The sequence below is a fragment of the Populus euphratica genome, unplaced genomic scaffold (assembly GCF_000495115.2).
Source record: "Populus euphratica unplaced genomic scaffold, PopEup_1.0 scaffold70.1, whole genome shotgun sequence".
In the NCBI taxonomy this organism is placed as follows: domain Eukaryota; kingdom Viridiplantae; phylum Streptophyta; class Magnoliopsida; order Malpighiales; family Salicaceae; genus Populus; species Populus euphratica.
The window spans coordinates 571,427-588,170 of NW_011499950.1; the positions used below are offsets into that span (position 1 = coordinate 571,427).

Below are 16,744 nucleotides of genomic sequence, written 5' to 3' on the forward strand. Positions count from 1 at the left end.
AACTGTTTTGAGTTAGTTGCCATGTTTGAGATCAATTGGCGTGCAGCCTCGGGTGTCTTATCCACCAATGCGCCTCCACTTGCAGCATCAATGATACTACGGTCAGTAGGCATCAATCCTTCATAGAAATATTGAATGAGCAGTTGATCGGGTATTTGATGATGAGGGCATTAAATGCATAGTTGCTCAAATCTTTCCCAATACTCGGAGAGTGTCTCTCCATGAGATTGCCGAATCCCACATATTTCTTTCCTTATGTTGGCAACTTGAGATGCTGGGAAATACTTCTCAAGGAAAATCTTTTTCATGGCATTCCAAGTTCCAATAGATCTTGGGAGAATAGAGAAAAGCCATGCCTTTGCTGCCCCTTTTAAAGAGAAAGGGAAAGCTTTCAACTTAACTTGTTCTTCATCAACTCCATTCGGATTCATGCCAACACAAACCATATGGAACTCCTTGAGATGAGTATGAGGATCTTCTCCTGCAAGACCATTAAATGTTGGTAACAAATGTATAAAACCAGATTTGAGCTCAAAGTTTACATTATTGTCAATGTTTATGCATAGTGGCTGATTTTCCATGTTAGGAGCAGCAAGCTCCTTGAGTGTTTGTTGTCGTGCAATAGCCATGATGTTGAGGCGAGCTTCCTTGCGTAACCTGCGTAAAGTTTTTTTCTATTTCGAGATCCAACTGCAGTTGAATTTGATTAGTAGAACGGGTTACTAGCATAAATCATCAAGAAAACTCAAAAGAAACCAATCACACAAGAGACCGAAAACAATGCAAATTGTACGAAAATCGTACGCTAGAAAACTAAAACCACCTAAAACCCTTAAAAAACAGTGGAATTTGGCCTCAATAGGGTGGGGCTAGTACTACTAGTCTTGTTCAGAACGTCGTTTTTCTTTAGGAAAAGAAAAGCTGAAACCTAATTCCACAAACAATTCTGTTTTGAACAGTATCGCCACCGCAAATAAACAGTACTGCCGCAAAAAAAAATTCTGTTTCTCTTTTTTTTTTCCAGAAATATAAATAAAAAATCACAACAACTAAAAATAACAGTACAAGCACAAGAATCAACTAAAATTACTTCCCCGGCAACGACGCCAAAATTTGTTGCGATGTCGTGGTCGAACGAATTAATTACCCTAGCTTAAAACACAACACACAAGATAGTATAGAGCAAGCAAGGGGTCGATCCCACAAGGAAGATTTAGTTCAGATTTTTATGCTATACGTTATGCAATTGGGGGGTTTTGATTTGTGATGATCTAAACTATGAACGAAATTAAACTAGCAAACAAAATCAATTGAAATCAAAATTTATCAAGAAAACAAACCTTGGTTGCAAGCACACATCCACCAACGGAAATTAGAACCGATCCTTGAAACAAAACTACAATTTATATTCTGAATTTTTATCTTTTCTTAATGTTGGTTAATTAACGGATCCGCCGTATAACTAACCCTAACCAACAAACAATCACAATGTCCGCATTAATGATTTAGTTCAATGGCAGCCCTAAGAACTAGATATTTGAGTGTTCTCCCTAAGTTTAATAATGAAGTTCCGCCACAATTATCAAGCTTAGTTGCTTCACAAGTTGATACATCACAACTCCGGTTTTGATATCAAACTTAGCAATAAATTGTTCACAATAATAACTTAGAGTTCCGCTCTAGCAATTATCAACAACAATCATAGAAAATATGCATAGGAAAACAACCATACTTATTCATAATACAAAATGAAAATAAAAGGAAGAATAAATCTCACGGTTCTTGAAATCCGAAGGTTTGTTGTGTCCTTGCAACCAAGAAAAGAGCTTAACCTTGCATAACCATTGAACAACTACTCTTAAAGAATGAAGAGAGCATGATTTTTTGGGTTTGTAGAGGAGAGAATTTGTGTTTCTTCACTTCTGGCTGCTGCCCCCTTCTCTCCTCTCACTCTTTCTTTTTATATGCTAAGAAACCCTAGTTCCTAATTTACAAAGTAGTCCTCCCTTAAGTTGACAATTGACATTTAAGTACTTCAATAACTATTTTCCCTAAAAAAGATAAATAGCCTTGCATGAAATCTGCAAAATCTGACTTAAAGGAGCTAAATTGCTGATATAAAAACTTGGATGATGGTTTAGAAGCTTTGAAACGTAATTTGGACTCATTTCTTCATGAAACCCGATTGTTGGCAGAATTCAGTTGTCATCTTTGAAAAATCATATCTCCCTCATCTGACATCGTTTTTGAATGAAATTTGGAGCGTTTATAAAACTTTGAGTCAGGAATCCAAAACAATTGATTTTGCATAAATTGGACTACTATAGCTCTAGATATTGAATTTTGAATAGACAAAAGTCAACAGTGGCAGAATGCGAGTTTTGACTTTGAAGGATGTGATTTCCATGATCTTCCTCTTTTTATTTTTCTTGCATTACATTTCCAGAAAGGTATGGATGTTAGCTTTTTAGTGCCACTAGAATCACTTCATTTCGATCTCTAGAACTCACGCTCTGCACAAAACATTGACTAAACATCAAATCTGCCAATAATCTCCAATTTACTCCTTTTTGCATTTTTCATCCAAAAGTGCCTTCAAAACATAAAAAAAAAAATATCAAGGCATTTTACATATAAAACATGGACAAAACATTAGGTAAATATGGGTGAAATTATCGAATAATATGGTTACATCACTACTACCCTCTCCCCCCAACTAAAACGAGACATTATCCTCAATGTTTAAAGGTAGAAAGATAGAGTATAGAAGATATCACCTGAAACAACGAACATTGACAAACCTGAAACACACTGAAACAAATATAAGTAACAACAAAACATAATAATAAAACCAAAAGACATAAAGATTCACAAATGAAGACTCAAATCCAATCTAAGCTTTTTACGGCTTTCCTTAGTTGACCAATTTATGCGACTCATGGAAGGATCAATTACAGGAATGAAAGATTATAGTTGGTCAATCAATTGTTCAACAGTAGCAGTAGAGATTATGATTTGTCGTGCAGAAGATGTTAGAAATTCCTGTTCCACAGCATGATCAAGAAAAGACAACAGCTTATCATAATAACCATTAACATTTAACAAACCTATGTGTTTATGGTGAATATGCAGTTGGGCCCAAGAGGAAATATGAAAGATCTCTTCCAATGTGCCTAGACCACCTGGTAAAGCAATAAAGGCATTAACATGGTTAAACATTGCATTCATTCGAGCTGATATTGTGGAGACTTGAAGTTCCTCTCCAATTGTTTTTCCAATGATGTCCTCTTGTGCTAAAGCTTCGGGGACGACCCCCAAAACTTGACTACCTCCTAAAAATGCAGCTATTGACATACCTTCCATTAATCCCAGACTACCTCCCCCATATACTAAATGAATCTTTCTCTCAGCTAGCACCTGACGAAGATGATTTGCTGATTCTAAAAACTCCTTTTCTTTCCCAGGACTAGATTCACCGAAAACACAAATACTTTTTATTTGATGACAATCTCAATCTTGCACATCTAGTATGGTAAATTTTTGTAATCGCATTTTGAGGCAAAACGGGAAAATACTTTTTCAATTTTTCAAGATTAGTGTCCATTTTCAAATGAGAATTGGAAGAGAGATTCAAAGAATTACACAAATATATACACAGATATCAGTTATTATGGGAAACTGAAAGAACCAACTTAAGTCACGAAGTACCGTTATCTGCCATTTAACCGGGGTGAAAGAAACTAGCAAAAATCACTAAAAAAAAACAAAAAAAAATATGAGAAAAATAAAATAATCAACCTTTATCTACAAGATCATTCCAACCAGTTGATTCATTTTCATTAGGAAACTTATCAAAGTAAGCTTTCAAACGATGTCCATTTTCCTTAAAATCATTGTCATTCATTGAATTCTCAATATCATAGGCCCTGTAAGGATTGCTCCATCTTGATCTTAGCTCTCTAGGTAATGAATAGAGTTGAGAATTATAAAACAAAACTTTTTGACCAGTATCAATCTTTTGACAATTTTCACAAGTTTTGCAGAATGCATGCATGTCCTTGAACATGGTGGGCCAATAAAATCCATTTTGAAAGATTTTTATACTTGTCTTTTTTGACGAGAAATAACTTCCATATGCTTTAGAATGACAAAGTTTAATGACACTACTTACCTCATTATCGGGAATGAATCTTTGAAATATTTGATCAGGACAATATTTGAATAAGTTAGGGTCATCATAATGAAAGTTCTTCACTTCGTTCAAATTTTTTTTTTTGTCTTGGGTCTCCAATCAGCTAGCAAATCTCCTAAAGCAAGAAAATTGATATTTTTATCATACCAAGGCATTGGACTAAAAGAAAGTAAGGATTCGTTAGGAAAGTAATCATCAATTGATGTAATATCAGATGTCGAATTTATTATCATTATTGACAAAAGATTCACATCAACATTTTTTGTGCTTGTTTCATCCGTGATTTCTTCCTTAGAATAAATCATTTGCAAATCTTCATATTCATCTTAATCTTCTCTTGTCTGCCCAAAAAGTCATTGATAACGTCAAAATTAGAGCCACTTGAAAACATAAAATTTGTAAGCAATTGTCTCAGCTTTCTTGTGTAAAAACTTCAGCTCATTTGGACTTCTAGAACTCCAGATATGGCTAAAATACTGAATAGTGCTCGGATTGGAGGACAGATTCGGGCTTCTTTGTTGTTGTAACAATTTGGACTTGAAAATGACCTTTTTAGATCTTAGGCTCATATTAAAGTTGTAGGCCTATGTCTTACCTTTCCATCCATATAAAATAGACCTAAATCTGAGATCTATAGCTCCAGATATGACCCAATTACCAAACACTGTTCCGGTTTGGATTGCACCGACATCTCTTTTCTAAGTTTGGCCATCTCTTTATCCTTTCAATTTCAATTCTTAAAGTCATCAATCAATCCTTTCATAAATTCATCAATCAATCCTTTCATTTATGTGATAGGCCTGCATTTAAAATGAACATTTACCATAAATTAAAGGCATCTTATATTATTAGATATATTATTATAAAACATGCTTTAGTTAATGAGTTATTGATACTTCAAGTGCAAAATGATGATATAAAACCTTGAAAAAAATACACTTTTAAGTACTAATCAAGAATCGTTCAGTTGTATGTCCCTTAGTAAATATATCTGCAGGTTGTAGAGAGGTGGGAACATGTTGAAAAAGGATATCTTTGTTGGCCACCTTTTCTCGGACAAAATGATAATCCACTTTAATGTGTTTAGATCAGGCATGAAATATTAGATTTAAGGCAAGAGCTAAGGCACTGATGTTATCACACCATACTACCGGAGCAGAAGCAAGAGAAACCTGCAGCTCACGCAATAGCATTCGCAACCAATACACCTCTACAGTAACAAGAGCCAAACATCGGTATTCAGCTTCAGTACTGGACTTGGATACCACAAGTTGTTTCTTAGCTGACCAGGAGATAAGATTGTGTCCAACAAAAACACCATAACCACAAGTGGAACGTCTATCATCAGGATCACCAGCCTAATCAGAATCACAGTAAGCATTGATGCCAAAGGAGCCAGGTTTGTAGAAGAGTGCATGATCAAGTGTATGTTTTAAATATCGCAACACACGTTTGGCAGCTATCCAATGAGCAAAGGTTGGTGCTTGCAGGTGTTGATAGAGTTGATTCACAGAATAAGATATATCAGGGCATGTAAGGGTAACATATTGTAGAGCACCCACCGTGTGCCTATATTTAGAGGGGTTTGACAGAATTTCACCATCAAATTTAGATAGCTTAGAACCTGATACACAAGGAGCACGATTTGGATGAATACCAGTTAATTGCACATGATCTAGAAGATCTATAATATACCTTGTTTGACGAAGATGTAAACTAGTAGAAGTTCGTGTAGCCTGAATGCCCAAAAAATATGTTAACTGACTGAGATCCTTCATAGCAAACTCAACTTGGAGTTGAGATATAAGATTGCTAACAAAATTCTAATCATTAGAGGTAACGAGAATGTCATCCACATAGACTAACAGAAATGCATAGATGTTCTGTAGGTGATAGGTAAATAACGAAGGATCAACCTGGGAATTGTGAAAACCGAGAGCCAACAAAGTAGTGGACAAACGATGGAACTAGGCGTGAGGAGCTTGTTTTAACCCGTAGATGGATTTATGAAGCTTACAGACAAAATGGAGGTGTATAGGATCCATAAAACCCTTAGGCTGGGACATATAAACTTCCTCTTCTAGTAAGTTATGAAGGAAAGCATTAGAAACATCAAGCTGCTGAATGTCCCATTGAAAAGAAATGGAAAGAGCAAGAACCATGCAGACAGTTGAAGGTTTGATGACTAGGCTGAATGTTTCAAGAAAATCAATCCCACTCTTCTGTAGATAACCAATAGCTACTAGCCTAGCCTTGTGATGTTCAATACTGCCATCAGGTCGCCTTTTGAGTTTAAAAACCCATTTACAAGGAACTACATTCTAGTCAGGAGGAAGAGAGCACAATGACCAAGTTTCATTTTTTAATAAGGACTGAAATTCATTATCCATTGCTGCATACCATTCGGGTATTGATACCGCTTATGAATAGGTACGTGGCTCAGGAGAAACCAAACCTGCATGCAATGCAGTTTGTGATCTGGTGATAATTTGAAAAGAAGACTTAAAAGGGGAGAGAGCTACAGCTTGAAGATTAAGTTGTGCACTATCCTGAGAACCAACAGAGGGATTAGGAACTAACACAGGTGAAGATGTCGCAAGGACGGGTAAACCATATGCAAGAGATGATTGTGGTAAAAAAGAGACAGAGGGAGGAGAAAGATCAGATGATGAGCAGGAAATATGTGAGGGAAGAGTGAAGGACAAACCTGGAGTCTTAGCTGAGGAAGGAATGCAACTGACAGGATTTAGGAGAATGGACTGTGTTGGAAATTTTTCTTCGTTAAAAATTACAAGATATGTAGACACGTCTGGATGAAGGGTTTAAACAATGAAAGCCTTTGTGATGAGGACTATAACCAATGAAAATACAAGGTGTGCTACTATATGATAATTTATCAGATGTGTAAGGACGAAGACATGGAAAACATTGACATCCAAATGCTCAAAAATAGGTGAAATGAGGTGGATGGTTAAAAAGACGTTCATATGGTGATAAATAATCAAGAACTTTGATAGGTAATAGATTAATTATGTAAATAGCAGTTAGGAAAGCATCAACCTAAAATTTCTTAGATAGGCCAAACTGAGCAATATGACGATGTTTTCTTTCAGCGAGACCATTTTGTTGAGATGTATATGGACAAGACAGTCGATGAAAAATACCATTGTCAATAAAAAATTGTTTAAATAGGGTAGAACAATATTCACCACTATTATCACTTTGAAATTTTTGGATGGTGGACTTAAATTGTTTTTCCACTAAAAATTTGAATTTAACAAAGATAGAATAAACATTGGATTTATTTGAAATAGGAAACATCTAACAAAAATGAGTAAAATCATCAATAAAAATAACATAGTAGCAATAACCACTCAGAGAAGGAGTTGAAGTAGACCAGACATTAGAATGGATTATTTTAAGGGTAGCGATAGATTCTCTTAAAGAATCCGAGAAAGGTAATTGTCTAGATCTACCTAATTGACAAGATACACATACAATCTTTTTATTGATGGAATCACTAACTGGAAGAGAAAAATTAAAAATGACACGATGAAAAATACCCGTGGAAGGATGATCCAAACAACAATGTCAAGTGGAGGAAGAAACCTTGACTCCAACAGTTGAGAGCACTGTATGAGGAAGAAAAAAGTTGACAAAGGTTGATAGGATACAATCTATTATTACTTGGTCCCGTCAGAAATGTATCCGCCGTTAGGATGTCCTTCACATAGAAATTAGAACTAGTGAGTTCAAACATAATATTATTATCGTTACAAAATTTATTGATAGAGAAAAGGTTAGCAGAGGCTTCAGGACAGTAGGCAATATTATTTAAAGCAAGAGTAGAAGACAAGGTTTTAATTGAAGCATTGCCAATACAGGATATGGGCAAACCTGTTCCATTGCCTACCCCAACCGAATCATCCCCTTCATATGGTTGAGAGGATGCAAGATTAGTGACATCGGAGGTAACATGAAGATTTGCACCACTATCTGCATGCCATTGATTTTCATTTAGATAAGTGGTATTAGATTCCGCAACCATGGCAGCTAATTCTGTAGGAGGATGTCGGTCCTGAAATGAATAATTCATTCGATTGAAACAATCCAAAGCCTGATGCCCCTCATGCTTACAGATTTGGCATGGTGAGCAAGAGCGATTTTCAGAAGACGAGCCTGAAGATGTACGAGGTAAGTGAGGTAATGGCTGCCTAAACTGTGAAGAAACACCACCTGAGCCTTTAGGCATTCCTGAGAAGCGAGATTTAGCACTGTTGTTGCGAGAGCCTATTTTGGAGCCAGGTTTATGCGAGTAAAGAGCATAAGAACCAGCCTCAGATTGAATAAAGTGGCTATGAAAGTGTTGCATGAGATTATAGTTCAACAGTTCTGCATGGAAATCTGAAAAGGGCATAGATTTCTCTCTAGAAAGAAGCATATATGTAGTGACAAAGGAATGAAATGAAGAATTAAGACCATTGAGAACATATAAGATTAAATCAGAATCAGCAATTGGTTTCCCAATAGCAGAGAGTTCGTCAGCAAGATTTTTAACTTCATCCAAAAAATTCTGACAGGATAGGGAACCTTGCTGTAAAGACTGTAATTTTCTCTTGATAAGAGAAATGCGAGAAGTTGAGGGTGCAGCAAAACGTGCACCAAGGGCTTGCCAAGCAAGTTTAGAAGTCTCAAGGCCATAAATAGTAGAGACCACCGTGGGAGATAATGAAGAAATAATCCACCCAAGTAAGGTTTGTTTCTTATACTGCCAAGTTAGATAAGCAGTATTAAGAATCCTTTGAGCCTTGTGTTCTTCGTAGGTAAATTGAGGAGGACAGGAATCAGAACCATCAATGATTCCCACGTGTCCATAACTCCGAAACAGAGGAAGCAATTGAGCAGACCAGGCAAGAAAGTTAGTTCCATCAATTTTGATGGAAATCACTTGAGCTGGAAGATGAAATGCAGCGGAAGACAATGAAGAATTTGTTACAGCAGCTATAGAATCGTTAAAAGCGTTAGTTATGAGCTACTCTGATACCATGAAAGAATTTAAAATACTTCTGTAAATGCTTGAGAGAAACTATGTTCTCTCAGCCATATATATATCAAAGTTGTTACAGGATATTCATCGTTAATTACAAGTGTTTTGATACAAACGGGAAGCCAAGGATAAGCAGGAATCAGAGTTCTAATACAATTGCACTAGATATGTCTTTCAACAGCCTCTGCATGCTGAGGTTTATCTTTATCCTTATCAACGTGAACAGTAAACAGTAAACAGTGAAGAGTGAAGAGTGAAGAGTGAAGAGTGATTCCTTCAAGAGGCAGCGGCGACACCAGAACCATCACCTTAAACAGTGAAGAGTGAAGAGTGATTCCTTCGAGAGGCAGCGGCGACACCAGAACCATCACCCATGGCTGTCAACCTCTTATTAGGCTTAACTGATGGCTAACAGACCCTCTTCGTCCAAAAACCCACTTCTTCTTTATCCGACTCGCAACACAAGCCACTATTTCCAGCCGCAAGCAACATCCAAGCCCTTCCTTTTCATTTGTCTTTCTTATCACTGTGTCATCAAAAACTTGCCAGCTCCTCCACCCGATAGCCCTCCTCCACCTTTAACAGCCAACAACACCGTTCAACCCATCCGCGGCTCTGGCTCTACCCAATCAACCCATAACTGATTAGCTCACCATTGTTTCTTCCCTCATTCACCACTGTCAGCATAGAAAACCCATCTCCACCCTGCTCTTCTCTCCGCCAGTCGTCGTGAGGTCGCACCACAAATAGCCTTCACCTGACCAAAGACCACAACATCCCAACTCAGCCACAAATGACGATGATGATCGATAGCAGCAAGAAACGGTAAAGAGAGCTGAAGGAGAAGGAAAAAAAACCCAAGAGGATCGAAGCTTCCGAAGGCCAAATCTCCTTTCTTGAGCAGAAACGAGTGTCAGTGTTAAATGTGCACGGGGTGCACACCTAAGGCATGTTGTCCAATACAGCTTTGGAAATTATTTATTTGGATTGATATGTGTTTTTACTATGAGATTAATTGATAATTTGTGTTCTGAATTTATTTTTAGGGTTGTGATTGTTAATTGAATATTAAATATTAGTTTATTAATTATATTAAATATTGGATAATTGACTATACTTGAATTTATATTGATTTAAATATTAAATATTATTTTATAAATTATACTTTGTTTTGTGTCTATTTCGTTTGAATTAATATGAAATTTGAATGTAGAAACTAATAAGATTTGTGTTGATTTTTTATATTGTTGAATTATTATGTTGGTTAATAATAAATAAATAGTTTGTTTTGAAATTATATCTTGGTTATTAAAATATATTATTATACTTTGTTAAATATTGTCTTACTTTAATTTTAATTAAAGTTTAATTTTTTTAAGGATCATTTTGTAATTGATTTTTATGCTTCCACGTCATTTTTATATTTAATATTTAATATTATAAATTTATATTTAAGACACGTTATTAGTATTAAGTTAATCAAATTAAAAAAAATATAAAAACATTATAATTTTTTTTAAAATATAGATTTATGATTTAAATTATTTATGACTAAGTTTCTTTAAAAAAATAAACAATCATGTTTGCATTTTTAATACAAAAATATAAAAATATATAACAAATACATTATATGATTTAGCATATAAAAAAATCAAAGAAATAAATTTATTAAAATCACGAGAAGTTAACTTAAATTTTTTAGAGATAAAAAAATTAATTTATTTATTTTAATATTAAATATTATAATGGAAGATATATTATTAATATTTTAAAAAATAAATATAAAAATATATTTTAGTTTAGAAGAACTAAACTTGCCTCGTATAACGATCATCCATTCTATAAGGAAGACCAACAATAAACAATTTACCTTCCTTGTATGTTGTTTAGCAGGGGTGAACTAACAGCAGAAAGTCCCATGAATTCCAGACAACATGAGACTAACAACAACGGCAAAATAAATTGGAGTCCAATCCTAGATTGGGACGAGCCTCTGACAGACCAAGAACTTGAAGCCATTGATGCAATCGAAGCCTCATTTCAATCCTCCACACCATCTTCATCTTCATCATCATCAACTCCTGCTGCAACAACTCCTTCCTCTTCTATAATCAACAAACGACATTCAAGTCCACAAAAGGATCAAGAACCTCCAAAAACCCGACGCCAATTGCCCAATTCTATTTTCTCTCTCTCCAAACCTTTTTCTCTTTCTCCTTGTCAAGGTAACTTCTTTAGGCCCATCTTTTCTTCTCTTTTTTCTTTTAATCTCATTTATAATTGAATTTCTTTTCTTTCTAAAACCCGTTTTTCGATTTCTGTAAAAACATTCTGGGCTATGGTTTCTCCTTTTAGATGTTTGCAGTCCATTGCTGTAAGGTTCGTGTGATAGTTAAGGTTTACTAAGAAATAAATAGAATTTAGGATTTAGAAATGATGCAGTACTTCATTTTTGGCAGCTGATTATGTTAATGTAATGATTTCAATGTGGGTTATGTTGATATAATTTTAACCAAATTTATGTTTACATATTATCATTGCTCATATTCTAATTCAATAATGTATGGAAGCTCCCTCTTCTATGAGCATTGCTTATGAATTTTCACTGAGGTCCATAATTTGGTACAAAGCTTTAAACTTTTCAGTAATTGCTTCTGAATTGTCACTGAGGTCCATAATTTGCTACAAAGCTTTAAACTTTTCAGTAAGCTTTAACTGACACGATTTTTTTTTCCCTTAACCTCAATTGGAACTCAAGTTGATTATTTTGTGGGACGGCAATGTGTTTGTTGTGTTTTGTGTAAGCAGGTAATGTGAAGATGAGATACCCGGCAATGAAGTTTGGGGGTCAAATTTTGTATAGCAGAACTTCTATAGAGGTTGAAAAAGCTGCAAGGGAGCTTTTACAGAGTCTTGAAGCTGAAAAGAGAGAAAGAGATCGAGTTGTCATTGGTTTTGATATTGAGTGGAAGCCCTCATTTACAACAGGTTTGTTTGTTACTCACTTTGGTAGTTGTTTTCGTCAATTTAAGCCAGGTCTATCCAAGCAAGTTCATGGATTCATGTTGTTTGAGTTCTGATAAACCTATGATGATGCATTATGCTCTGCCATAACAAGCACTCCAAGCTGGCAGTGTTGTAAATATTCTGTTTTGGAAAAAGGGAATTACAAGATAAAATGCACATTCTCTTACTCTATAGAAGCTTTTTCACTTTTAATTTTAGATTTACTCAGGGAACAATTGAATTTGCCTGTTTTTCTTTCCGTTTTCTTTTAAACATCCTTGTCACTGATTTTGTGTTTTCTCTCTCTCTTAATAATGCTTATGCAATAATGATTCATCAAATCTATGGGAACATTTTCTTCTTGTTTAATGTTTTATCCTGCAGCTTCCTTGGAGTCGGAGGAGATCTTTGGGAATGTGAACTTTAATTACAAACTGATTAGGCTTATTGATTATTGTATGCTTAAATTTATTCTCCTATGGATATTATAGTTGTAGACTATGTATGTTTACTATTCCATATTCCATTTGCCACTTCCTCTCTTGCTTAATGGAAATTTATCTCTTATTCATATGCTGCAAACTTGTTCTTTGTTGATGCTCAATTTTTATCATGGATTGTAGCTTGGTATAAACACCTTCAGTATACACCAGAAACATAAAACTCATGACCAACCAAGCTACTGTTGCGTTGCTGCATGGCATCAAATAAATGCAGTTGACTTTGCTCTTTCATTTCAACCTTATGTTATGTACCCTATTTTCTTACAACCAGAGTTTTATTACTTAGAATATTAGTTTTTTCTTTCTTGATTTCCCAGAGCTTCTGGAAGAGAAAGGTAGGGTTCCACAGCATTTTGTTGTACTACTTAAACTAAATTAATGAAAAATGAATCAAAATCTTGTTCTCTGCAAGCGTGTCCCTTCCCATACTGCCTCTCCCTTCATGAAATATATTTTTCATGGATAATCTTGGAATCTGCAGGCGTGTTGCCTGGAAAGGCTGCAGTTATGCAGATATGTGCGAACACTAGTCTTTGTCATGTGATGCATATTTTTCATTCTGGAATCACTCAAAGCCTGCAGTTTCTTCTAGAGGATTCTAAACTTGTAAAAGTTAGTGAGATCTTGCACTGGCTTCTGTATTTTCTTTTACATTTGGTTTCTTTCCCAGTTTTTTATGACAGATTTAATTGTCTACATTAAATGTCCACTGATTTTGTGTTTTCTCTCTCTCTCAATTATGCTTATGCAATTTTGATTCATCAAATCTATGGGAACATTTTCGTCTTGTTTAATGTTTTATCCTGCAGCTTCCTTGGAGTCGGAGGAGATCCTTGGGAATGTGAACTTTGATTACAAACTGATTAGGCTTATTGATTGTTGTATGCTTAAATTTATTCTCCTATGGATTTTATAGTTGTAGACTATGTATGTTTACTATTCCATTTGCCACTTCCTCTTTTGCTTGATGGAAATTTATCTGTTATTCATATGCTGCAATCTTGTTCTTTGTTGATGCTCAATTTTTATCATAGATTGTAGCTTGGTATAAACACCTTCAGTATACACCAGAACCATAAAACTCATAACCAACCAAGCTACTGTTACGTGGCATCATGGCATCAAATAAATGCAGTTGACTTTTGCTTTTCATTTCAACCTTATGTTATGTACCCCATTTTCTTACAACCAGAGTATTATTACTTAGAATTTTAGTTTTTTCTTTCTTGATTTCCCAGTGCTTCTGGAAGAGAAAGGTAGGGTTCCACAGCATTTTGTTGTACTACTTAAACTAAATTAATGAAAAATGAATCAAAATCTTGTTCTCTGCAAGCGTGTCCCTTCCCATACTGCCTCTCCCTTCATGAAATATATTTTTCATGGATAATCTTGGAATCTGCAGGCGTGTTGCCTGGAAAGGCTGCAGTTATGCAGATATGTGCGAACACTAGTCTTTGTCATGTGATGCATATTTTTCATTCTGGAATCACTCAAAGCCTGCAGTTTCTTCTAGAGGATTCTAAACTTGTAAAAGTTAGTGAGATCTTGCACTGGCTTCCTTCTGTATTTTCTCTTACATTTGGTTTCTTTCCCCGTTTTTTCATGACAGATTTAATTGTCTACATTAAATGTGTGGCATATGTTCAGGTTGGAATTGGCATAGGTGGTGACTGTGCTAAGGTTTTCAGAGATTATAATGTCTCAGTTAAATCAGTGGAGGACCTTTCTTATCTTGCAAATCAAAAGCTTGATGGAAAACCTAAAACATGGGGTCTTCAAGCTCTGGCAAAGATTCTTGTTTGCAAAGAGGTATCCATTACATTTCACTGGATGCCTACCGAGTATTCTTTGAGTAATATATTTTCAAAGGTATTCCTTATTGATTATGTTTGTCTTACAATTTTATCAAATCACTGGACTCTCCCTGGATCATCAACAGTTTTAAAATTTTGGGAGCGCAAATTGATGCCCATACTGTGCTTTGGCTGTGTTGGATCAGCCTATTATAGTGATAAATCCAAACTTCTCTTTATAGGTCAGCAGATACAGATCCTATGCATTTCTGGTAGCAAATTTTGTTGCCTTCTCCATAAGGGGAAATAAATATGAAACAGAAAGGAAAAGCTTTGATTGTATTTCTTATGCATAGTCTATGCAACGCATCACTAAAGATTTAAGAACTACAGGGCATTGTACCCTGTCTAGAACACACATATATCGGCTGAATGTTACATGCACATTCTTCTTTCATCCATATAATTGTTCTTCAAATAAAAACGTTATGGGGTTACCCTACCTCTACAGGTCTTCCTGCTTTCTCATTTTTGTTTTATCCTCTTCTGGTCTTCTATTTTCCCCATCTGACCTTTGTTTGGGGTTTTTCTGGTTGACATTGATCCAATACCACTTTCTCATGGTCATAAACAAGCCCTTTATTTACAATGCAGTTTACTTGGCATTTAATTTTCTCGAGTTACGTTGCTGTGTTTCTCAGAAATTCTAAAAAAGTTGTTGAAACTCTGCAGCTTCAAAAGCCCAACAAAATCAGACTTGGAAACTGGCAAGTTGATGTTCTATCAAAAGAACAACTACAATATGCTGCTACTGATGCTTTTGCTTCTTGGCAACTATACCAAGTAAATATCCGTGAATCTTCTTTCACATTTACTGCTGTTGTTGGTGATGTTGCTGACATCAATTTTCTTGTCACACAGGTGTTAAAGAGCCTCCCAGATGCAAAGGATGCTACTGACCCTACAAGTAAGGAACTGAAAGTTGAATCAACATGATGGTATGTATACAACTGTACAAATGACCGCAGTGAGTTAAATTCTTTCGGAATTTTTTGCACCATTATTTGTTCATCATTAAGAAATATTGCCTCGAAAGGAGTTTGCTCTCATCATCCTATTTTTTTTTTTTTTCAGTCTCAGTTAATAAAGCTTATTTCCTGGACTGACTGCATCCTTCTGTCTTTACTTCAACTGGACGGGACCCCCATCCGTGCCTAGCTGGGCCTTGGAGTGGAAAACTGATGGAACATAAGATCCGAGACACTATTTACGCACATGTATGATAATCGATGATGGAGGTAGCTCAACCTGTTTTATTTTTGGTTGGGAGACTGAGTTCATTTGAGCTTATTTAATTGTTTTGAGCTTATTTAATTGTTTTATGTTATTTATTTGAGTTATTTATATCAGATAATTTTAATTGATGAGTTGAACCTAATAATTGTATGTTTTAAGGTTATACTTTTCCTCTTGAATTCTCTTTTCTTCTTAACTTTTCCCTTTCTTTGCTTTTAATTCTTTAACATTTTGTCTCTAAAGGTTATTATTATTATTATTATTATTTTTCCTGTTTTAATTCCTTCTAGTTATTGTAGGTATTCTTCCGCATAAAAACTCTGGCCATAGCTTGGAAAGATTACAATAAAAGGAAGCGACATGCATGGGACACGAGGTGTTATATTCCCTCCTTGGACCTGCAAGTTACACAGTAGAAACTGTTTTCCAAAAGCATAATCTTTTATATCATCATTTGTCTTAATCATGCACCATGGATCCCCGAGTTTCCGATTTGAAATCAAAGGGGAAATCCAACACCTCACATGCCTAGTACATGGTGTTAATTAAAGAGACAAGATTTTGGAAACCATTCATGTCCATCTCCCCCTCTTGTTGTCCAGGGGCAGAAATTATAGTTATAAAACCATCAAATTTATCAGTGAAGATTTGCTGCTGCAGTGTACACAAACTTCTGGCCATGCAAAACGTCACAAAAAATAACGTTCCAACAGTCAAGATCGATTCGTCTGCAACTTTACTAGGGTAATGGGGTGTTTTTTTTTTATTTTTAAATCATATATAACCATTCCATTCCGACAGTAATGATGATTTGTCTCTTTTTTCAAGTGTGGCTGTCTAGTGTCTTCTCTCAAATTATACATTTTTGTTTTCACGTGTCGCCATTTTAGCAGTAGTGAAGATGAAT

At 35.3% G+C, this 16,744-nt stretch overlaps 1 protein-coding gene across 4 annotated transcripts; it reads left to right on the forward strand.

Moving 5' to 3' along the window:
* Positions 1-11,084: 11,084 nt before the first annotated feature.
* On the forward strand, positions 11,085-16,479 carry WRNEXO (Werner syndrome-like exonuclease). 4 transcript variants are annotated; one of them, XR_844670.1, is made up of 8 exons: positions 11,085-11,464; positions 12,048-12,227; positions 13,230-13,360; positions 14,396-14,557; positions 15,274-15,384; positions 15,463-15,539; positions 15,676-15,839; positions 16,137-16,479. XR_844670.1 is itself a non-coding variant. In XM_011043871.1 (7 exons), the coding sequence occupies exons 1-6, from the start codon at positions 11,119-11,121 to the stop codon at positions 15,535-15,537; spliced, it is 1,005 nt and encodes a 334-aa protein (XP_011042173.1). In that variant the 5' UTR covers positions 11,085-11,118; the 3' UTR covers positions 15,538-15,568; positions 15,676-15,906. The 4 variants fall into 4 exon arrangements, 3 of the variants coding, with proteins under 3 accessions (XP_011042173.1, XP_011042172.1, XP_011042174.1); XM_011043871.1 differs by lacking the exon at positions 16,137-16,479 and having other exon boundaries at positions 15,463-15,568; positions 15,676-15,906; XM_011043870.1 differs by lacking the exon at positions 16,137-16,479 and having other exon boundaries at positions 15,676-15,906.
* Positions 16,480-16,744: the final 265 nt, after the last annotated feature.